The sequence below is a fragment of the Pristis pectinata genome, chromosome 2 (genome assembly GCF_009764475.1).
Source record: "Pristis pectinata isolate sPriPec2 chromosome 2, sPriPec2.1.pri, whole genome shotgun sequence".
Classification (NCBI taxonomy): domain Eukaryota; kingdom Metazoa; phylum Chordata; class Chondrichthyes; order Rhinopristiformes; family Pristidae; genus Pristis; species Pristis pectinata.
In genome coordinates this window covers 24,532,210-24,557,903 of record NC_067406.1, presented here as the reverse complement: position 1 = coordinate 24,557,903, position 25,694 = coordinate 24,532,210, and the positions used below count along the sequence as shown (strand labels likewise).

General features: G+C 41.1%; 1 protein-coding gene across 1 annotated transcript; it reads left to right on the top strand.

Annotated features, from left to right (window-relative positions):
• Window positions 1-1,717: 1,717 nt before the first annotated feature.
• skor2 (SKI family transcriptional corepressor 2) lies at window positions 1,718-7,857 on the top strand. Its single transcript, XM_052033918.1, is given in 7 exon segments — window positions 1,718-3,487; window positions 3,868-3,931; window positions 4,337-4,411; window positions 5,738-5,803; window positions 7,126-7,224; window positions 7,782-7,802; window positions 7,805-7,857. Coding segments are annotated over 7 exon segments (2,148 nt in total).
• The last annotated feature ends 17,837 nt before the right edge of the window (window positions 7,858-25,694 follow it).

Below are 25,694 nucleotides of genomic sequence, written 5' to 3'. Positions count from 1 at the left end.
AGGGCTGAGAGTTCAGAGCTGGAACACTCAGCCTAGGGGCTCCCTGCAACGCTTAAACTCTCTGCTCCATCACAGTCCAGAGCAGCCTCTGACTGCCGCAGCTTCTGGGATGTGCCTTGAAACAGCGGCCAAATACGCCAGGATCTGCAAACGCACGAGTGGGGTTAAGGAAAGGTTCGGGAGGAACAACGGCCGAGGCCACAATGCTCGCCTGACGGGCCATCCGCATTTTTTAACAGAAGGTAACATGTTTATTTAAAGAAATAATATGCATACTCATTGAAAATAGTGAATGGCTGATGAATTAGATGAATAAAATAGGTTCACTAGTTTCTTTCTGTTATATATGATTATAAACCCATCAGGCCAATGTAACCATCATGTTATCGCCGTTCCTTTTTCTCCGCCCCCACTTAATTTCCTTGTTAAGTCTAGATATGTACATTTTCTTGTTCTATTGCGGGCACTCTCTCTCTCTCTCTCCCCCCCCCCCCCCCCCCCCCCCCCCCCCCCCCCCCCCCCCCCCCCCCCCCCCCCCCCCTCCCCCCCCCCCCCCCCCCCCCCCCCCCCCTCCCCCCCCACCCCCCCCTCCCCCCCCCCCCCCCCCCCCCTCCCCCCCCCCCCCCCCCCCCCCCCCCCCCCCCCCCCCCCCCCCCCCCCCCCCCCCCCCCCCCCCCCCCCCCCCCCCCCCCCCCCCCCCCCCCCCCTCCCCCCCCCCCCCCCCCCCCCCCCCCCCCCCCCCCCCCCCCCCCCCCCCCCCCCCCCCCCCCCCCCCCCCCCCCCCCCCCCCCCCCCCCCCCCCCCCCCCCCCCCCCCCCCCCCCCCCTCCCCCCCCCCCCCCCCCCCCCCCCCCCCCCCCCCCCCCCCCCCCCCCCCCCCCCCCCCCCCCCCCCCACTCCCCCCCCCCCCCCCCCCTCCCCCCCCCCCCCCCCGCCCCCCCCCCCCCCCCCCCCCCCCCCCCCCCCCCCCCCCCCCCCCTCTCTCTCTTCCTCTTTATCCGATCTGCTCTCTCGATACCTTCCCTACTGCGGTACCTTTCGCTTAGAGCTTTCGCTGCCCACTTTCAGACTCTCTTTATTGGATCCATGTGGAGACGTCGCCCGTTTCATTTCACCGGTTACTTTTGCAGCGCGATTCATTGGGTTATCTGAATGCTACCGCCGCCTCACCTTTGCGGCGAGTATTTGCCTATTTCTCTCTGTAAAGGGATTGTTAAAAAAAAACGCACCAATCATCATTTGGAGACGGGACGCGCTGTGCTTAATCTGAACAAGTTCCTACCTCTTTTAATTAATTAATCGGCGGAAGAAACCCTGGCCCGACTGAAGGGATCTCGCGAGTAACCCGACGTTTTGTGTTAACATCACTTTTCAAAGGTCTGCTTCTCGCGTATGTTTGGTAGTTTATGAAACAAAAACGATCATAAGAATATTTACGTGTGGCAATCAGTTCTTTACAAGCTAATACAAAATATTGATTAATCTATTACTGTACATAAAAACATTTTACAGTTATATTAGCAAGGTGTCCGCATTGAATCACTCTTATTGTGCTAAGTACCTCCACCAGCCGCCATGCTATGATCGATGCTACCTATTACAAGGTGTATTGTAATATTGATCTAACTGCAAGCCGAGAACGGTCGCGTTTCTGTTTTAATGATATTCTGTATATCGCAGGTACAAGGAGAGGCTCTGATAAATAAACGTCAGGCATTATGGAAAACATCTCCACTCCTCTCCCAGGGCCCACTGATGTTGCACTCACGGCACCGACAAGTTCCTTTGAGCAAGATTCCCTAAGTCAACAGAGGTCTCCCCACATCCCTATGAAACCCAATCAAGTTGGCCAAGTAATACTGTACGGGGTGCCCATAGTGTCACTCATCATTGATAACCAAGAGAGGCTGTGCCTGGCTCAGATCTCCAACACCCTGCTTAAGAACTACAGCTACAACGAGATCCACAACAGGAGGGTAGCTTTGGGGATCACCTGCGTCCAATGTACGCCTGTCCAACTGGAGATCTTGCGCAGGGCTGGGGCCATGCCAATATCATCGAGGAGATGTGGGATGATAACCAAGAGGGAAGCCGAGAGACTTTGCAAGTCCTTTCTAGGTGAGAACAGGCCTCCAAAGCTCCCCGATAACTTTGCTTTTGATGTTAGCCATGAATGTGCTTGGGGGAGCAGGGGCAGTTTCGTCCCTGCCCGTTATAACAGCTCGAGGGCAAAATGCATCAAGTGTTCCTATTGCAGTATGTACTTCTCACCCAACAAGTTCATCTTCCATTCTCACCGCACCCCAGAGGCTAAGTACACTCAGCCCGATGCTGCCAACTTCAATTCGTGGAGGAGACACCTAAAGTTAACCGACAAGAGCCCCCCACAAGACCTGACATATGCGTGGGAAGATGTGAAAGCCATGTTTAACGGGGGCAGTCGGAAACGTGCTTTGCCTGGACACTGCGGCTCGCTCAGTTCAGAGAAGGCAGTAAGCAGCGTTATCACTCACATGATGGCCCCAGACCTCTCTCAGAAGAGGACCAGGTTCGCTGAGGACGATGAAGATGGAAGCAGCGTCTCCTCGCGGAAAAACCTGCGGAGTTATCCAGTGATCCCGGTCCCTAGCAAAGGGTTTGGGATGCTACAAAAATTCCCAGCGGCCTCTTTGTTCCCTAATCCTTATACATTCCCTGCGTTTGGACTCTGTCAGAAAAAGGAGGACGGCGATACTCTTTCTGGTGGGCAAAAGCAAAATGGGCTATCGGGACTCCTTTGGCCAGGCAGAAAGGATGCCTTTTACCCACCACTCTGCATGTTCTGGCCGCCGAGGGCTGCAAGCGGCATCCCCGTGCCAACCTACCTCCAGCCCCAACCCAGTGCCATCACGTCGGCGGGGGAATCCCCAAATTTAAGGCAAGCCTTCCTTGATCTCTCCGACCAAAACGAAGCTGGCGGCCTGGCAAGTCCCAGGGACAACTTGTTTGACAACGATAGTTTAAGCCACCCGACCAACCCCGACCACAGACTGACGACGGATGGAAGAGTTAAACTCTTAGATGTGTCCACGTTTGCAGCCAGGAAGCAGAGCTACCTGTCTGCCTTCAGGCCCGTGGTCAAAGACATCGAGAGCATCGCCAAGCTGCACGGCAACTTGGAGGATTTCGGATCCGATCGACATCCCTCCCCGGGTACCAGCTGCAGTTACCATAGCGACAGTGTGGAGAGTGAGGAAGAACAAGAGGTGGATGTAGAAACCAACAAACTCTCGGGGGACGGGCAGGAGGATGCCATCTCTCCCGGCCGCTACACCCAGAGCAACCTCCAGCAGGACAACCTGCCTAAAGACAGTAAAGAAAAGACCACTTTCTCCACCTCCAAGATAGAACCAGCCGTGGACACGAACGAACCAACGGAAGACCCAACCAATAAAAGGGGCTCCACTCCCTGCGACCCAACACCATTGGAGCAGCCCAGTTACAAAGATGTAAATATCAGATTTCGGCTATTTAGCTAATTATTACTTGAACACAGCTTTGGGCTAAGATATACACGAGAGGCGCGGTTAACGACTATCGTCTCCCTTAAGAAATTAATAATGCAATACCATCTCCAAATTCTATTTCACAACTCGATTCACTGTAATATATGTAATTGCACAGAATGTGTAGGTTTAATTTGCCTTTCGCAAACATGTATATGTGATCTCTTTCCTGGGAATTTTAATAATGGTTCGTTAGCGTTGCCTTCGCTCCAACTGCATAGCACGGTGCCAGGTTTACACCACGATTTCCTATCTAATTAACAGTGGCATTCTGTCACTGTCAGACCAGCTAATATTTCTTTCAATTTGTTATTTTGCAACAGGGTCTTAAAAATGGAACCAAAAAGCATTCACTCTTTTCTAAAAAGAATGAAGATAATTTTCCTAGTAAGTGCAAAATAGTTCATGTTTAAATAAATCTTTAAAAATAATGGAACTGCGAAATACTTGATCCATTTCAAAGCGGAAGCACGGAACGAAAGTTTAATCAAAATTACTTCTATTCATTTGTGGCTCTGTTATTTTTGGCTCTCGGTTTACCCGTGACCCTGTTTTTATTTTACTTATCCGTTGTATATTCTCCCACTCTGTGTTTGAACTCCGCGCCTGACACCCTGCTTTTTTTCCCCCCTCTGGCCCCATTTATGCGGTCCTGGGTTAATCTTTGACCTCTTTATTTCTTTAACCCTTTGTTTATTTTTCAGTCCGTGGCCTTGTTTGTCCATAACCATGTTCTGATTTGTAATCCAGTATTTATATCTGCCGTACGTTAATTTTTGTTCCATGTTACAGATGAGACAAAACAACAGGATTGTTTTGCGGAAGAATCCGACAGCTCAGGGGTAGGATTCTGGCGGGAACCTGGGGGTAAGTGAGACCAGCTAGACAGAATGAATAAATATATTAAATTTTAAAATGACGAAGGAGTAATAAATTCTCGAAATTGTTCTGCAAATGTTAAATTTAAAAGGAATGCTAATAATAATAATAATGCTGAACGGAAGAGATTACAACTAAATCAAGGAAATTAACTAAATTGATCTGAGTTTACAATAAGAACAGACAAAATAGTTGGATTATCAGGTGTAATTATAACGCTGCAAATACGAACAGTACATTAGAATAGATTGAAAAGAAGAAAATGAAATGAACACCCTTAAGAAAGTAATATTTTACAATAAGTAAAATAATGCCATAATCTTCTCCTTCAAAAGAATTGTTATACGAAGCTTGTTGCTTTTAATATTTGTCAACAGAGATAATAAAGGTATTTTATGACAGTCATCAACATTGATATCATCTGGCTCATAATGAGCCTCGCATACAATACATTAGAACATTCCCTTTATTATCTTAAACAAATTAAATGAATCCACCTTTTCTTATTGCTAAATGTCGCCAAGGGCTTTACCTAAGACAGCAAAGGACGTGATTAGAAGTTCTGATGCCGCTCTCAATTGCACTGAACTGGGGAGGTATCTGTTGTAGGGGAGAAAGAGAAAAAAGGAATCTAATTTGCCATTTATGTAATGCAAACTCGTTTGGCTTTGTCGATTCACGGTTAATTGACTGTCAAACGAGGTTGTTATCCTGGGGCAATGTCTGCAAATTTGCCTGTCAGATGAGAGAATCGAGGGTTCAGAATGATCAAAAAAATACACAAGCTTTTTGCTCTTATTAGGGGGAGGAGTCCCTCACATATCGGCATCACAAACCATTTTATTTAAAATACCAGTTTTCCTGGACAAATTGATAATGTTGTAGAATATCTATTTTATTTTACAGCGGCAAATGGCATTAAGAATAGATAAACACAATTAAAGCTTTAATAGGACAGTTCTACCACACGAAAAAATCTCGCAACTCCCGCTTCAAGCTGAGAATTCCAAAAAGTAAGACCTCGGTTTGGAAACGAAATAAGACAAAAACTGCAAATGCTGGAAATCTGACATTTAAAAAAATAATGGAAATATTCAGCAGTCATCCAGCATCTGTGGAAAGAGAAACAAAGTTAAGCTTCAGGACACTACGCCAAAACGGAGGAAGGGTCTTCGACCTGAAGCATTAACTGTTCCCTTTCCACAGATGCTGTCTGACCTGCTGAGTGTTTCCAGCATTTTCTGTTTTTTTGTTGGTTTAGAAACTCAAGTTCCCAGAAAGATTCGAAGAATGTTTTATCTATTTATTTTATAGTTGACCACGAACAAGAATCAACGTCCCGACTTTCTATCAAAACTGATGTGGCAAACATGGAGAAAGGTAAACATGTCCAGCAATGGTGCGGCCATCCCAGGCGCACACGCACACACCACACACACACACACACACACACACACACACACACACACACACACACACACACACACACACACACACAATTTACATAATAACAATTTGCATTTGTATGGCTCTAACGTAATAAAATGCCCCGATGCTTTTCACAATGACCAAATTAAAGTATGGCTGGATTATTCTTTCGTGTACCAGTGGCGAAATCTACATATTTACCGTTGCTTTATATATGTGGCATTTATGTACTATTTAAACGTTCACTACACTCTATACCATTTGCCGTGCATAATGTTTATGTTGCCCATTCCATCAGAATCGGTAATTATTACTTTCTTAAGGGTGTTCACCAATCTACCCACACACTCTTTTTTAATGCCACTGCCTCTGCACTTACCACACCACAGTTGGGTAACTATACTTGCCATCCCCTCCTAACCTCAAGTAAATACACCGAGCATCAATACCAACTTTAATAGTGATTACTGCTTGCCGGGGATTGCATTATTAGGGGATATTTGCTGGGAAGTTCAATAGAGGTTTATTCTTTTATCATCCTGATCCAAAAAATATTCCAGCGTTGAGAACAGTGTGTCCCATATGCTTACACTAACACGCACTCTCCCACGGCATATAACAGATTCACAGAAATCTACAATACTTAATCACAATACTTAATATAAACCGGTTAATTATTGGGCTATATTATTTTTTGCTGTTGTGGGCGAGAGCTAACTGTACAGACTTGTTAATGAAACCAATTAAACCTACACTTCGACCTGGACTGGCATCAGATATGTAAATAAAATTAAAGATATCAGGCACGCACATAGACAAAGAAACAGGTGATGATGATAATAAACAAGGGATGAAGAGAAAAAAATTCCTAGCTTCAAAGGTTAGGGGTACGTGAACCTGAAGGTGTAGGTAGGAAAGCACAAAGCGGCGAAATGCATGTGAAGTGATGATGGACGCGAACTGTGAGTTAACTGACTCAGAGCTTCGCACGTCTGGTGAGCGAATGAGCGAACATAACACATTTCCAAAGGGCGGAGTGAATCGAGCAGTCAAATGAAATAGAAAGTACAAACCTTGAAAAATAAATCTGTGGAGGAAAAGAATTTACCTCCTAGCTATTAGTTTCTAAGTGTACAATTAGGAATTATGATGGCTGCTTCTGAATTGGCAGGATATTATGAAACCTCGCCATGGTGAGGATGATTGTATAAAAATTGATATCAACGACAGACGTTTTACTCTTCGTTAAATCAAATTTCTGTATTTTTCTCTAGAAGAACTTCAGAAAGTGTTGTTGGAACAGATCGATTTGAGGCGGAGATTAGAGCAAGAGTTTCAGGCGTTAAAGGGTAACGCTTCTTTCACTGTTGTCAGTAAGAAATTATTCTTCTCCCTTTTCTTGCATCGTGTTTACTGTATTAAACGTACATCGTGTTTAGTGTATCCCCAGTACGGGATGTTTCATAGGGGTCCTGACGTAGGCAGAATGCAGCAGCGCAGTTCACTTTACAACAGCAACACATACGTAATAAAAATGTATAACGCTTTAAAATAAAATATAACCTGCTTCTGAAAGTGTCTTTCTCAGCTGTTTCCTACAATACTATTATCTGATGTGTCCACCCGCACGCGACAAGCGTGGTCAATTATCCACCAATTTCTACTGGTTCCGTGTAACGATAGATATCACACGCGTGTCAATAGTATTGGAAAGGAGTAGAAATATAATTATTGGTTTTAATCTTTTGTGTGCAAGGATTTATTTGCAAATGTTGAATTGAAGAAATTATGGACAATTTAGCTTTACGTGATTAGAACCAAGACTCTTTGTAACATGCATGGAGAGGTTAGATTATTGGTAATATCGCATGTACAAGTCCAGGGTGTATCTGAACCAAGATTTTGCACTTTTTGTCTACCTGTTCATCAGATAACTTCCAGGACCAAATGAAGCGGAGTTGGCGTATCGGGAGGAGATGGTCCAACAACTACAGATGGTGAGTTGAAGCTTGATACCTGTTTCACTCTGTGTCCTGTGCTTGTGACCTTTCTTCATCTGTTCGTGAACCTAACTTGTTTACGCTATTTTTTTGTATTCGCCTATTACCAAACGAGCAAATATAAAACTTTTTTTGGAGGTATAATTCAGTACTTTAGGCAAGGTGAAAATCCGGTTCTTACTAAACTGAGAAGTCTTGAAAGTGTGAATAGGAAGGAGTGGGATAACCGCGCTGACGTGGTGAGACTGTCTTTCATCTGGCCCTGAGTGCAATGTATTACAATGAGCAGACTGAGACAACAAATCAACAACGTGCCCTGACTGATTGGACACAATTTGATATGGTGAACAAACTGAGGCGGGAGACAATGTAATAGTGAGCAAAGGTGGTATAGTGAGTAAAAGTGAGGCACAGTGCAATGTCGTGAGCAGAATGTGACTAGGCCCGATGTAATATTGTGAACAGACAGATGGACATGGGCATAGTGTAATTAAGTGAGTAGACTAAGGCAGCATCTGTAGTCAGAGAAATGGAATTAACAATTCAGACCAATGAGCTTTCATCAGTTCTCATGTCTTCCATACCTTCAGCCTTTTCTGTTTTTTTTAACACAATGTTATGCAATCAGCAGAATATTCAGAGTCAGCTCATACTAACCACAATGTGCGGCACTGCACAATATATTGAGCTACTGAGAATGGACACAATTGAATACAGTGTGCAGAGTGAGATTAGGCAAGATAAAATAAAATGAATGGGCTGTGATTGTGCACAATATATTGATCAGTAAGGGTGGGGAAAATGTTGGATAATCAACAGACTGTCACTGGGCACCATGTACTTCAGGGGGTAAAGTGAAAAAATCCAAACTTAAAATGGTGAGTAGAATGAGACAGATTCCATAGAAAATAGTCAGCAAACTGAGACAGCCACAATGAAATAGTCAGCTGGCTGAGATTGGGCACAACATTAGGTAGTGAACTGATGTTAAATGGGCAGAAGGATGTTAGACATAACGAGCAGACTGAGAATGAATAATATAGTGAACAGTCTGAAATTGGGCACAATCTAAACACAATGTAATATCGTGAACTGGGTATAAGATAATGCGGTGAACAGACCATAGATGGGAGAATGTAATATGGTGAACAGACTGAGGATGGGCACATTTTAACATAATGAATTGACTGGAACTGGGCACAATACAATACAGTGAACAGACTGAGAGCAGGCACAATGTAATATAGTAAGCAGACTGAGAAGAAGAACAATGTAATATAGTGAACAAAGTGAGACTGGGTACAATACAATATATTGAACAGACCAAGGCTAGGCACCGTGTGATATGGTGAACAGACTGAGATTGACACAACATAATGTAGTGAACAGACTGAGACTGAACACAGTATAATATAGTGAACAGACTGAGACTTAGCATAATCTAGGAAACATACTGAAATTGGCCACGGTGTGATGTAGTGACCAGCCTGTGACAAAGCATAATGAAATACAGTAATACTGTGATCAGAATGTGACTGAGTACTACGTGCTATGGCAAGTGGACTGATACTGGGCACAATGGCATAGGGATCAGACTGTGATAAGAGTCTGTGGACTGATAGTGGGTACAATGTAATATAGTGTGTTGACTGAGGCTGGAAACAGTGTAACATTGTGAGCAAAATGATACTCATTCCAATGTGATGCTAGAAGCAGACTTGAATTAGTACAAATTTCATTGGAAACTCACTCTGACGATACTGAATGTGGAAGTTTCTTTGTCTTTATTGTGCACAATGTATTCCACTAATTGTTCTTTTACATTGTAATTCTATCATCTCCAGTTAAACTGATGCATACTCAACCAGATAGTCATGGATTCAATCCCTGGCCTTAAATAAAATAACTCAGTGACATCTCAATGTTGGTATGCAGATACAGCAATTAGTTAGGAAGTCTTGTGAAATGCTGACCTTTATGGAGTATAAAAGTTGGAAAGTTTTGATGCAACTTTATAGGATGCAGGTGAGACTACACCTGGAGTACTTTGTGCAGTTTGATCTCCATATTTAAGGAAGAATGTGTGCACATTGAAGGCAGTGCAGAGAAAGCTCACTAGGTTAGTTCTGGGATGAATCAGTTGATAAATGAAGGAAGGGTGAACAGATTGGGTCTATGTCCAATGGCGTATAGAGGAAGAGAAGTGAACTTACTGAAACATATCAGATTCTGAAGGGTGGAAACTGAGTAGGAGGATCAAGAACTAGGGGCCATAATTTCAGAATAAGGGATCGTCAATTTCAAATGAAGATGAGGAGGAATTTCTTCTCTGACCCCTTGGACTTCTCTATCCCAGAGAAGAGCGGAAGTGGAGTCATTAGATATTTTCAATGCAGAAGTTAACAGACATTGAAACTACAAGGGATCAAAGGAGCTTGGAAAGAGTGGGAAAGTGGTGTTGAGGCCAAGATTGCATCAGCCATGATCTTATTGAAAGGCAGAGCAGGCTTTTGGGGCCAATTGACTTACTCCTGCTCCTGTTCCTTATTTACTTATAAATGAGGATGGGAGCAAATCAGCCAGTGTTCTTTTGCTTGATCACTGTTGAATGACCTGCGCTAGAAAATGCATCCATATGAACATTAAATAGAAAAGAACAAAAGGACTTACTTTTAGTTCTCTCTCTCTTCCTCCACTGGTCTGTTAGTATTCAATATCCATAATCATCCCAGTATATGCCATTAGTGCTGCCGTGTATTAACCTCTTTGCAACACAGTACTCTGTCTTATTTTGTCTGAAATAGATTATGCATTATGCAATAGATTATGTGGAATGCTATCCAGATTATTTTATTAAGTAAATAACACAATTTGAGATTCTTTTATCCTATGGTGTGGTTTTTTTCTGAATCTAACACATCCAGATTGTATATTAGCATATGTAATTTATTTCAGACAATATTAACCTGTACCCATCCCCATCTGGTATTAATCTCAAACTATGTGTTATCCTGTTGGAAACATATTCCAGATTGTATTTTACTCTAAATGTAACACACCACAGATTGTGTTATCCTATATGTAACACATTCCAGGACTGTATCCATGTAGAGAACACTCCAGATTGTACTATATCAGTTATTATCATTATCTCTTTTGGGAAAATGCTATCTTGCATATAATGCCTTTTAGATTGGATAATATCCTATATATATATACTCTAGACTATGCTCTCTTGTAAAAATGTAGTAATATAAGGATATTCCTAGTTTTAAAAGATGTGTTTCATGCCCTTAAGACCTTTGATGTCAGTATTGGAAGCAGGAATTCTCTGCCACCTTGTAATCTTGCTAAATAGTGATTTCAGTACTAATCCTGAGCAGTTTACCTATCTATTTTGTGTCCCTCATTATGGAGGTGCAATGGCTTCAAGGCAGTATTTCTACTAACATCTACCCAAGATAATAGTTATCTCATTAGGATGTGATTCACCATATAAAGAACTGAAAATGCAGCCCTTTTTATAATCACCAATCGTAATAACACAACCTTTTCTCACATTAATGACGTCAACATTTTTGAGTAGAGTTTCCACTTTGGGACATTCAGCTATTCTAGTACAAATTCTGCCCCTGACTGCACATATTGAATTTCCAATGGATGTTTGGATATTATCAGATTTAAACTTTTCTACTAACCAGTACAATAAATCAGCATTTAAAACTTTTTTTTCATATTATCTCAACTCATGAGATTGGCCACAGCACTATCACAGCTATGGCCCTCTTGGTTATATTTTCTTTTTGTTTTGCTACAGTTGGAATTGTAAAGGTGTGAAAATATACCATGGAGGCCACACCAGTGCATTGTGTCTCTCGGGATCAAAATATGAAGAAATTGTGCATAATGTCACTACAGCTTTTTTATGTGTTGTGTCAGTCTCCATACTGGGACATTCTGAAAAAAAATCATTTGTGATTTTTTTTTCCTGTTTTGTACATATTGTAAATTGTTAGGGTAGTGGAATTAAAAGTGTTTTCTTTTACATTTTCCCTTTCTGGCCACCAGGTGTCAGCATGATATCTTCCCAAGTTCTGTGCAGGCAGCAGGTGTAAAGGAAAGTAAAATTCTGCCCAAATAATATGGCTTAGCCCCAATATCTGAACATAGCCAGATATTTCCCTCACAAGTTGTCCTTGTGAGCTCTCTGACTGAGAAGAAAAGAAAATGGCAAAAATCAATAAAATGTAAAACCAGTTAAGTTCTCACTGGTTGAGATATGAATGTTCATTAGGACACAAGAGAAATTACTGCTCTTTGAATATTTTGTGTGAAGTGCAGATCACTTGACTATAGTGCACATTGGGAAACCCAATTTTCACCTTGCAGCCCAGAAAGCAACTTGGGCCCCAGCCTGAAAACCAATGCAATAACCATTGCAACAACAGTTACTTCACAAATTTGATTAAAGAGTGAATTACAGAAGAGCGATTTACATTTTAGTTGAATGTTTGCAAACCACATATAAAATATGAGCATAAACACCACATTTTTTTGATCCTGGTCATGTGCCTGTCTGACAGATTTTGGTTTCTTGCAAATCACCTCCTTAAATGAAGTACCAATGATTTCCTGTTAAAGAGAATCACTAAATAACAAGGAGAATAATTTACATAACACTTCCGACGTAGCAAAATGTCCCAAAGCACTTCATAGAGCCTTAATCGAACAACAATTTATGCTGAGCTTCATGAGAAGCTGGACGAGCAGATGAGCAAAATTATAGAAGTTGTTTTCACAAAGGGAGTCAGAGCAGGTTGGGGAGGGAATTTCAGAGCTTAGAGCCTGGGCAGCTGAAGGCACAGATGTCAATGTTGGAATAAGTAAATGCAGTGATGATCTAGAGTCCAGGATCAGACCAGTGCACATACCTTAGAAGGTTATTGGGCTAAAAAAGATCATTGATAAAGGGAGGGGTGAGACCACGGGATCAAGGGAAGTCATGGTGACATAGACCTGGCAGAAGGTCCTCTCCATCCAAGTGATGCTTTGCATTTGGATGACATCAGTGAAGGACACATGTAGATGAGAAAGAGGAAGACAACAAGACTAAGTGCTGGAAGTGGCAGAAGTATTAGTGCGGGCATGAAAAGAGAAGCTATTGGAGGTGATTCTCTTGGTAAGAAGGGAACCAAACTAGTGGTGTCCATTCCAGATGGCCCATGGTGGAAAGGTACCAGAGGAGGATGGTACGAACAACAGTGTCAGCCGCAGATAGGTTGAGAGGGATTGAGCCTGATAGATTACCTTTGTCACAATCAGACAGGATGTCATCACAACTTTGATGAGAGCTATTTCTGTTCTGTAGCTGTGACAGAAAGTTGATCAAAGGAGGGATTCAAAAGAGTTTTTGAGTAAAATATGACATAAACATTTCAAATGAATTTCCTAATCTTGCATAAAAACAGCAGACCTTTAAACTGTCTTGCTTCTGGTGAGATTTCCATCGTGGCCAATCATATTTCAGCATTTTGTTTAAAGTTACCCTTTCTCAACTTTGAGTTCAAATTGTGCCCTGCAGGCTCTTTGATTGACAGGGTGCAGGTGGGGGTGGGACTGAAAGTGAGAGAGCCGTGTGCACAACCGGACTGGGACTGGCTGTTTCAGTAGCGTTGGGTTATTGGGGTTGAGAGAGATGACAGAAACACATTTTCACTGTGAAGTCCCTGCCATTCATGATCAGTGCATGAAGTACTTAATGAACCAGTCCTGCATTAGCTGTAAGTATCCCTTCAACCCTTGAACCATATGGCTCTTGAACCAACCTGCATATCCCTAATCACTACGTCAGTATAGCAACACTATAACCACTGACCACTTTGCACTACAATTGACTTTGTTTTCTTTGTTCTAATTGTGTTTCTTTTTGTAAAATTATGTGCATTTTATGTTTTTCTTGTGAATGCTGTGTATATGATGCTGTGTGCCTGTGATCTGCTACAAGTAAGTTTTTCAATGCACCTGTGCATACATGTACTTGTGCATATGACAGTAAACTTGACTTTGACTTTGAAATACCTACCATCTGCTGGATAAAATTCATTTAAAATTCTTCTGTTTGTGACTTTAAAATGGCATATCCCACAGACCCTGTAGCCTTGTGCATTACAATGGTGATTATCCTTCAGAATTACTTAATCATTGGGGAACCAACTCAGGCATTACCCCTTTAAAGTAATTTACTCACCAGCTGTCTTTCAAACCACATCTGTCTAGCTACCTCCCACACCCACGACTACCCTCAGATGCACAATACCAACTTCAACACATCCCCAAGCATACAACACTTCCCAATCACAACCTCCCCCACCACCTGACACTGGTCACCTAACCAAACCTCATTGCCCCCCTGAAAATATTACCCAACGCAGGGCAGACCCCATGCCCACCCCTCCCAACACCCCATCAATATCTCACAACTCCATGGGACCCAGGTTCGATTCGGTCCTCAGGTGCTGTCTGTGTGGAGTTTGCACAATCTACTTACAGCCCACATGGGTTTCCCCCAGGTGTTTGCAGTTTCCCCCCACATCCGAAAAACATGCTGGTAGGTTAATTAGATATTGCAAATTACCCCTTAGTAGAGATATGTGACAGAAAGAATCAAAGGGAATTGATGGACTTGTGGGAGAGGATAAGTTCAGGGGTACAGGGAATAAAGAGAGTGGGCATTGATCTGATGGAGGCAGGCATGGACCTGATGGACTCAATGGCCTCACCAGTGTAGTAAAACCAAGGTGCCACAGCATTGTAGTGAGGTAGCAAAATGTTCCTCCTCTCATTATTATACACCAGGCAGCTCCAAGGTTCCTGAATTCTATAGATCATAAGGTCTTGCCAAGCACAATTAAAGCTTTAATACTTAGAACACCACCAATCCATTAGCAGAAACCTTTACACTTTCTTGAAACCATTACTAGCTTAGTTTCTCTCCTCCCAGCAGCCTTACAAATCCTCTATCAGGGCTCCGTTTCATTTACCATCAAATTATAATTACAGTTCCTACTGGCCATATCAAATCACAAGCATATTTCAAGCTTGCAGGCTCTTTGACTTCCACAGAATCTTCACAATGTCACCAGATGCATCCTCTTTATCTGCTCTGACCATCTATAAAACATCTGTGGTGTTCTACCTAAGACAGGTGTCAATTCTTGCCTCACACGTGAGATTCATTTACTAGGAAGAGTGGCTGAGATGGTTTCCTGTTGTGTTTCACAGGTTTTATCTTTCTTGAGATAGGCTATCAGCATGTCTAAAGAGTATCCTCTTACTCTCTACAAAGCATCCATTGGTTTCTGCCTCTCCAGCAGGCATCAACCCAGTCTGAACAGCCTCACATCTGCATGATCAGGCTTGAAAACTGCTGAGTAAGCATGGGAACCAAAGTGGAAATTTTCTTAATCTGATCCAGTAACCCCAGAGCATGCTCAGGTCCTGGGACAAAAGCACGGGAGATACATACAAAGGCTATTGGCTTCTAACGTCTGCAGAACTTAGAAACTAGAGCTTTAACAGCTTCTTCTCACCTTTGATTAAATGGCATTAGCCAGAGTTTTATGAAACAGAAATAAAAACAGAAAATGCTGGAAACAGTTCAAAACATTAACTCTGTTCTCTCTCCACAGATGCTGCCTGACCTGCTGTATGTTTCTAGCATTTTCTGATTTATTTCAGTTCTCCAGCCAGCGTCTACAGTTATTGGTTTTCTTTTATGAAACAGAAATTGTGTTTTGAGGATATAAAAAAATCAATGTTTGAGGATGTAGGAGGATAAGCAGACAATGATGAGGACAAATCTCTTCACTCAAAAAATATGAATCTTCTCTCCCCTAGAAGACTGTGAATGTGCAGTCATATGCGAGAATGAATAGGATGGATTTTGGACACTAAGCAAGTTATGGGATAGTTTGGGATATGCGGAGTTGATGGAGAAGTTTAGTTGTGATCTCATTGATTGCCAGAGCAGGTCTGAGTGATGTTTTCTATTATGTGGCATATCATCTGAATCACTTCTCATAATAAAGTTCAAACCCCCATCCCCCTTTCCTTGCCATCTTTAATATCCAGCAATCCATTGATCTCTATTTTGAATTCAATCAATGGCTGAGCCACCATAGTCTTCTGGGGTAGAGAGTTCACAGAGATTCACCAAGCTACTGAGTGAAGAAATTTTCTCCTCATCTCAGGCCTAACTGGCCTCCCCCTTATTTTGGGACTGTGATCAGTATTTCTTGATTTCTCACATCCTCTTCACATCTACCTTGTCAAGCCCTCTAAGGCAGTTCAGATGAAGGTCTTGACCCAAAACATCGACTGTCCATTTCCGTCCATAGCTGCCGCCTGACCCACTGAGTTCCTCCAACATCTTGTTTCTTGCTCAGGTTCCAGCATCTGCAGCTTCTTGCGTCTCCTCTAAGAATTCTGTTGACATCTCATTGTTCTAAACCTCAGAGAAGAGAGGCTCTAACCAACTCAATCTCTCATCATTTGATAGGCACCTCTATCCCAGAAAACATGATTAACAAAGAGATCCAAGAAATACCTTATGTCCACAACAATATGTATTAAATATAGTTTGTAAATATTTATAAAGAAAACATTTGTGAAATATTTGAAAAAAAGGTCTCTTGGGAAGTAAACTTCATATGCTGAACATTTGGGTCATTTTCAGGAATTTAAACTTAACTTCTATACAGAAACACATTAAACAGATGCATGTTATACATTTATACATTTACACAGGCATCCTTATGAGCATATACATATAACGTAATCTGTTAGTGTTCATTACACTGCAGTTGTTTGTTCCCGGTGAGACTTCAGCTTAATTTCCCACCTACACACCCCCACTGAAGGTCCCACATTATTTTCATCAATTTTTCTTCAACATTGTGTATTTCTAAAAGTGTATTTTCAAAGTTAAAGCTTTATCAAGGACAAGAACTTAACTTCAGGTAGCCCCTCATTACATCTCAGGATCTGCACGAAGAGTTTCATGTACAATGAATTAATTTTTGAAGTCTAGCAATGGTTCTAATGGAGGGAAGCATGACATTTGTTTTGCATGTCACAAGATCCCATATACAGCAATGAATTGATTGTTGGTTAATCGACATTTGTTGACTTCAGTTGGCTGGGACAGAATGCTTTTCTTTGAAAAGTAACTTGAGACTTTAATGTAAGCCTGAAGAATCTGAAATAGGTGGGTCACTGTGTAACATTTTATCCTCAATTATGGTAACTATGACAATGTGGCACTCCTTGGTACTGTATTAATGTGTCAGCCTAGTGCCAGTGTCCCAGAATTAGGTTTTGTTCTTTCAGTCAATGCTCAAGAATTAATTAAAAGCTTGAAAGCTCATTAACCAGGGATTCTATTCGAGAAATTTGACAAATGCCTTTAGTTGCTTATGTGGACAGTAGGTAAGCATAGCATTTGCCTTGGCAATCCTACTGTCTGTTGTTAACAATGTTGCTTGGCCTACTGTTAGGGTTCACCTGTGAAACATGAACACCTGGCTGATTAATGCAGTGTAACAATCAGTCATCTGATCCCAGGGGCTGGATTTCACATTATTCTGTCAGTGTCTCGCCATAAGTTCTTTCACCATTGCACCGGTGAATAAAAATATCTTTCCTTGCTGTGAATAAAGGTAGCTTTCCATTCAAAGGTTGAACTGCTACGTTTACTGAGAGGAGGCTGAGTTGGTTCATTACTGGTGCTTCAGGATCTCATCTTGGAAGTAGAGCAGGAAGTTAACATTCTTGTCATTGCAAGGCCTGGCTGTAAACCTTCCCGTCTGCAATCCATGTGGATAAAACCTGGGGTGGTGATGGCATAGAACCAGCCTGCTGGGACTGACATGGCCTTATTGAAGTTCAGCTTCTGGCCCCCTTGGAGAAATAAGGAAGTGAAAAGGCCCAGAGTGATCTCACAGCCAAGAGTAAATGACCCAAATGAGGAATACTAGAAGAAAACAATCAAGTGCTATCTGCCTAGCAATTCCAGGTACATCCTAAAGGGTGTGATCCAACCCAGAAATGACTGCAAACACTTAAAAACTTACTTGCTGCAGCAACACAGGTACATAGCATCAGATACACAACATTCACAAGAAAAACATAAACTAAACATACAGTATACAAAATTAGACAAGAAAGAGCACAATAGAGTCATAGCATTGCTATATGAGATAGTGATTAGTGTTGTGTAGGTCTGGTGCAAGACCAAATGGTTCTTATTTTCATGGGTGAAATAGTATTCCACATGACCTCTCTCTTTCTCTCTCTCTCACACACACACGTGCTCTCTCTCCCCTAACTCCCAAATGATTATCAATTCATCTACAAGTTTCCTCCAAATCCCATGTGATCTCTTGTTCTCAACCTTCCCAATTGCTTCATGAAATTCCATTTAGCCAACATCCATAATTCCGTCTCTCTAACTTGCTGGTGAGTTCCTCATTTTGTATCTAATTCATTGCCTCTCTTTCTCATTCCTCCAGATTCCCTATGCAGCAAGCTTGATGAGGAAAGAAAGGCTCAGCACACAGTTGAATAAAAGTTAAATGGTTCAATGAACTGGACTGAAGTTTCAGGTCAGTACAAGATGACTAACTCCACGTTGTGGACACACAAGAGGATTAGGTTTTACAGAGAATTAAGCGTCTTGAACTGTCAAGGGGGTGGGCATTGACAGAAGTCATCAAACAATCAACACAATTCCCAATGTCAAGAATACCTAGCCCACACTGACAGCCTGTTCAGGAGGCAAAAGTTAATTCTGGTATGCTTTCAGATGTACTATTGATGAAGCATTTCCAGAGTACCAGGACCCAAAGTTGGCCATAAATTTGCTTTTCGCTCATTTTTATAATTTTAGCAAGCAACCAGGTCTCTTTGTGAACAGAGTAATTTGCCACTGTGGCAGAAACATTGTCATTGAAGGATGGTGTGGGGGATGGATTACGGTTGGCAGTGAGAGAAGATCCAGAATCAGGGAAGGGTCATTATGATCATTGGCCAGTAGTGGATCTCAGGGGATGGGTAAACAAAAACTTACTTAAGCCAAGTAACGCCACCAAAACCAGGTCAAGGACAAAACATGTTAAACAGGCCTTTATAACTTGCCCCTCATAAATGTAACATCACTCAGATCTCTGCCTGGGCTTCACACTGTGGTCCATCCCCCATCATCTCAATGCTCAATGAGATTCATTGGCTTGCCAGCCCATCAATAGCTAGACTTAGGATAGTCATCTCTCTATAGCCTGTCATTGTACCTTTTTTAATTCATCACAAGATATGGGTGTTGCTGGCTGGGCCAGCATTTATTGCCCATCCTAATTGCAACCCTGGCCATTACAGAGGACTGAAAAGAATCAACTACAGTGATGTGGTTTTAGGATGCCTAAGCCAGAGTGGGTAAGGACAGCAGATTTCCTTATTCACTATGGATATTAAACTGCATGGATCTGCAGCAATCTAGAAACAACACAGTCACCCATTTTTTGATACCAGTTTTCATCACAAATTTATTTAACCACTTGAATTTAAATTTCCCAGCTGCCATTGTGTGACTTGAACCCACGCCTTCGGATGAATAACCTGGGGCTCTGGAAGCTAATCCAATAGTGTGACCATACTCCAGTCCTACAGTGCTCCAAAATCTCTTGTGTTTCTTCAGTCCTGGCCTCTTGTGCATCATCCTCTTTTTGAATTGTCATCCGCATGCTTTCAGGAAGCTAACTTTGGAACACTGTCCATTAACATTCTCCATCTCTTTCTACTCCTTTAAAATGTTGATGGCCTATATTTTGGACTCCTATAATCCAGAAACTTAATTTGCCTCTGCTTATCTTTCACCTGATTAAGCACCCTGCTAAGTGCCTTGAAACGATTTACTATTTTAGAGGTACTATATAAATGCCAGTTGCTGTTATAGTAATAGTAAAGGAGATTACATGGGATACTTGTCCATTTGCTTGGTGTTAGAGCCCCGTTAAAATTATTCCCCCAAAATGCGAGGAGGCTAGGGCCAAATTACCACCCTCTTTTTCTCCAGCTTGCCATAAACCAGATATATCAACTAGGTCAGATTTGAATACTATTAACATATTATCCTTGAGTTTACTGAACATTTCATGGTATTTTATAGCTTGATGGTTTGATTGGAGAGATAAATATCCAATTTGCAATATAGATTTGACTTGAAGCTTGGTTGACTTTCTAAGTTTGTAAGGTCTCTGCAGGCAGAAAATCCCATCTAACAAATTGGCTTCTACCCTTTCTCCATGACTTGAACTAACATTAGTAGCCAACATAAAAGAGATGCGTACTGGAAGCCACCATTTTGTCCTCCCGCTCTCTCCTTCCATATCCTATATTGTCCGATGACACAACGGTACAGTAGGATTTGCACTAGAACTGGTGCGACCTGGGTTCGATCCTGACCTCTGGTACTGAGTGGAATTTCCTATGTCCGAAAGGATTTCCCCCCAGGGCACTCCTGTTTCCTCCGGCATCCCAAAGTGTGCTGGCAGGTTAATTGGCTACTGTAAATTGCCCCTAGTGTAGATATGTGTCAAAAGAATCAGAAAGGTCTTGATAAGCATGTGAGAGAGAATAAACTATAGGATTACCGGGAAGTGAGAGGGGGAATGGGATGAATGGGATTGCTCTGCTTGGAGCTGGAATGGATACGGTGGGCTGAAAGACCTCCTTCTGTGTCACAGTAGGTAAGTGTCATTACCTTCCCAAAGACAAATGGGATGTTTATTGGTTTGAAACTTAACTAACTCCCATAGACTTTGGGAATTATTCACAGAGACAAACATAGACTTGTGAAAGCTTCTGTTCAGTATTGTGCACACAGTTTGTCTCTTTAGTATTGCCTCATCACAAACATGCTGAATTCAGCCTTTCAAATGTTGCAGAACTGTATCTATGAACTTTCAACAGAATCTCTCAGCCTTGAATAATCTCAAAGCAATTCACACAATGAATTACTTTCTGAAATTTAATAATTGCTGTTGTGTAGGTAAATCTCTACCATCAATGAAAGAACTACTGTGTAATACACTAGGGAAAATTTGATATCAGAGTATATGGTCTATTGGAAGCAGCTGATCACTCAGTTTGATGGGCCCTCTTTGTTCTATTCTTTCCTATGCTGTTTTCAAGCAATTTTATCCTATTCTACATTTACCCTTTGCTTTAATTACGCAGTAGCACATGGCAGTGCTCGTCATTTGTAAGATATAACCACTGAGCAAAGTTCCAAGTGCAAATCCTGAGCATCAGAAGAACAATCTGACGAAGGATTGAAAATGAGACTTATTCTGGATTTTCAAACTCAATGGAAGATACACAATCAAGAGACCTAAATAGTTCAAACTTTATTAGTAGCACAAAAAAACCACTGTTACTGGTTTCACATCGATGGTGCTTACATTTAGATATTTTTCTCATGTAAAGAAGAATGGTGAGTCCACTTTAAGAAGATTGGTGAATCCATTTTAAGGGTATTAGTGGTCTTACTATACTGTGGTTACTGAGAACGTTTAACAGAAGACTGCTGGCATCACTTTTAAGAAGATTGGTGAGCCCACATTTAGGAGATTAATGACCCACTTTAAGAGTTGGGTAAGCTCTTTGAAGAGTCTGTGAACCTAATGGATAAATGAAGTACAATGTATATGGACGTGTGTATGCACATGTATGTGAGTGCAGACTTCAGGAAGACCATTGGTTGATCCATTGTATGATCTTCTGGGAGAAATACTGTAAACTGAACTCTTCTTTTGTGGATTTGAATTGCATTAAGCCCAAGAAGGAAGGGAGCAACAGAAACATTGAAACAGTTGGATAGGAAAAAAACACCTCAAATCCAATTCTTCTCTTGCTCTTGCCTGTTTAATTTATTAATGGTTAAATAAGAGTATCCTCTATCACTTGAAATATTTTGGCTTTAAATATTGGGTGTATTTAATATTACTGTTATTATTAAAATGTATTTAAATCCTCTCTGTGCAACTCCCTAATTAATTAGGAATGTAAATAAAGGCTATCATATACCAATTACTGCAGTGAAGGAAATTGGAATGTTTTGGGATGTAGAAGTAAACTACATTGGTAATCGTGTCTCTGTATAAAAAATATGCATCTAAGTGGTAAATATTAATGGAAAAAGTCACCAATCCTACACTCAAACCTTAAAAACTGGGATTATTGTATTGATTTCTCAATTTGTATCTTTTTAATCATATCTATCTGCTACCACAGAATGCAGGTATGGTATGCTGAATTTATCTGACATGAATATATTATTTCTCAATTTGATCACCTTTTTGAAGACAGCAGCTCCTGCTGGTTCCTGGACTCTACCAGCCTCCATACTGTACCATGTGGCTCACTATCCATGAGTCAGTTGAACTTCATTGAGTCGTCAGCAGACAATCACCAGCCATTTCCACTGAAGGTTAATGGTTGGCCTTTAAGGACCGCTGGCCAATTCTTTTTTATATTTTTATGGTAGCTAAATGAAATAGGTTCCTACTTCATCAATTCATTGTCGACATCATATACTTCCAGGTCAAATTATATGCAGAGTACAATTCGCTCTTCTCCGCTTTGCTCAGCTTCAGAAATGTGGCTCCCGTCCAGAGATGGATATTATCCAATTTTCCACAATGAATTAAGTCAATTTTTTTGTGTAAATTAGTCCTGGATAATTGTGCCTGATGTCTTTAACTATCCATCTGTGCAACCCATCTGGCAGCTATTAAATGTTAAAGGGACTATGGAGTTATCAGGAATGGACAACAAATGCAGCAAAGTCCACATTCCATGAATAAATACAAAATGTTTCCAAATGCATTTAATACTCAATGGGATTGATCTGCACTTTTCCTTAAGGTTTGTTCTACTCTGTGTAGTTTGTTTAGTATGTCTTTTCTTCCCTCTTGAATTCTTCTCTGGTTATCATTTCTTCTTTGGAAGACTCTTCAGTGAACCTCAGTGCAAATTATCTATTTATTATCAATTCACTGGTTTATCTTATTCCTTTCTCCATCCTAATTCTTCTACCACTATTTGTGCTTCAAAGGAATACATACTGTACCTATTTCATTGTACAATATTAGATATTTTCAGTCTATATCTCTACTTTGCTTTCCTAGTTGTATTTTTCTATTTCTTAAGTTTATCCTATTCCCTTCATACATCTCCTTTTAAAATACAGATTTATTGTGTATACCCTTCAAAATATTGTGCATGCCTTTTACCTTGCACACAGTTTTAATGTTCGTTAATTGCAGATGGCATGCCATTCTTGGCTAGTTATTTTTTAATGGAAATATACTTCCCTTGAACTCTATTGATCTCTGCTTTAAGTATTATTCATTGACGTTCTATATCCATATTTTTCTCATTTCTATCTTCTGTAGTTCAAACTTCATTTCCTTATTGATTTTCATCCAGTTTATTACTTTTGTCATGATAATATTTATATCTTTTTCATTCATTATCTAAAAATTCACTGTTGTGATTACTGTTTCCTTATTGTTTACCCTCACTTGTCTCTGATCTGCTTTGGTTTATTTCCTGATACAGTGTTTCTTTGCCACTTAGACTTCTTACATTATGAATCTGAAAGATTTCCTGCTTCCCTTTCATTTGCTACCAGTTCATTAGGACAAAGTCAAATCCCACATGATTATAATTCTATGCTTTATATATTTGTATTTCTCCCACCACTTCCTTTCCAATATTTAGGGTAGACCATAGTGTGTCTTCAATTTTGCAAATGATCCTTTTCTGTACTTGGTCAATCCATATTGATCATGTTCCCAAAACTATTTCCTCAGTTTTAATCATTGACACCTATTATTTATCCACCCAAAATATGATAGACTTAAATCTCTTTCACCCTCCACATATTCAGAAGTATCCACAATTATCTTTTGTTTTTGCTAATCCCTTACTAATCTCAGCTGCAGTATGTCACTGCTGGATTTCCTTAGGGTGGTGTCCTAGGTCACTTACAGATCATCTCACACCATAGATGATCATTATCTCCATCTTCAGCTGCTTCAACAGTGACCTTCCCTCCATCATAGGGACAAAAGTGGGATATTTTGTTCAGTTAGTCTTGCATTTTTCCAAGTAACAACAAGACCCAGAGAGCATTCTGCTAAGTCACAAATAGCATCTACGCCACCCACATACCAGGCAATGACACATCCAACAAGAGAGTTTGGCCACCCACCATTGACATTTAACATTGCCATCACCAAATCCACTGCCATCAATATCCTGGGGGACACATGGACCAGAATCTTAACTGGACCAGCCACATAAATATTGTAGCTTTTAACGTAAATCAGAGGTTGGGTACCCTTTGGTCAGTGATTCATCTCCTGACCGCCCAAAACATTTACACAATCTCTCTAAGGCACAAGTCGGGACCGTGAGGGAATACTCTCTGCTTGACTGGATGAATGCAGCTCCCACAACACCTATAAAGCTAGATATCAGCATGAAAAAGCAACCTGATTGAATCACAATTCACCGGACAGAACATTCACCTTTCCATCATGGATACATCTACAAAATACAGCAACCTAGCAAGGCTTCTTCTTGTCTAGGACAATTATGGTTGGGTAATAAATGATGAGCTTGCAAGCATTTTATATGATTCTTTTTTTCAAAAAGTAGCCACTTTTAAACTGCTGAGGATGCTGTATTAGCACTGTTTTCTGATCCTGGCCATGAGCCAACACCCAGTGGTGAGTAGTGGTAGCATTAGAAACTTGCCATTATAATGAGCCCGACCTGCAGAGTTTAGCAGGTCAGGGCTGCAGGCAAAAGTCCTGCCAAACTGGAAAATCCATCCCAACAGCATATATGTTTCAGATTATGATTAAAAATTAAAAAAATGATGATTAAATATGCGACGTAAAATGTATTTTTTATAAATGACTCGGCTGAAAAAGGCAAATATCTCCACAGGCATTAGCTCAATATGGCTTTTCAAGATGATCCATGGTAATAGAGTTTTGCTCTCTTATGACAGCCCATGGCTAGTGGAAAGCAGTGCAACATTTATACTGATTAACACTCTTTTTACAGGTCCATGGACAGTTCCTTCTTTTTCATTATTCAATTTATGTATCACAGGTTCAATGGCAGGTGGACATTTAAATGCAGAAACAAAAAAAGTATTTTCCAAGAAACACAAGATATACCACAAGTTTAGGAGTGGATATTAGATTTATTAATTAATTTAGCAATAATGACTGTCCAAGCAGACAGTGGAAATGAGTTCAAGGAGAAAATAGATACATTTGCTATCATAAAAACTGTCCTCTAAAATGTAAAAGAAAACTAACCCATGCACCATTCAGATAATGGCTATGAATTTGTAAATGGAGTTTCTCAATGGATTTACAAGTTGCAGGATGCAGATGGACTGCTGGTCAAAGATTTGTGTATCAAATCAGGTGTGTTCTTTAAGGTCTCAAGGTCCAGTCACTGTCACAACTATTACAGTTTCACCATTGATTCAACTGAAGCTCTTGATAAGATTATAGACTTTTCAACTTCCTTCTAGCTATCCCTTGCATCATTATCTATGTAAGAACTTCCCGTAATTCATCTGATCTATGTCAGCCACATTGCGTCACTGAGATTTTCACTTGGATAAGGGGTTTGGTTGTAAGGATCCCATGCCAAATAATTTGGCCTTTCCTAGAGGGTGTAAACTCTTTTTAATCAAAGAT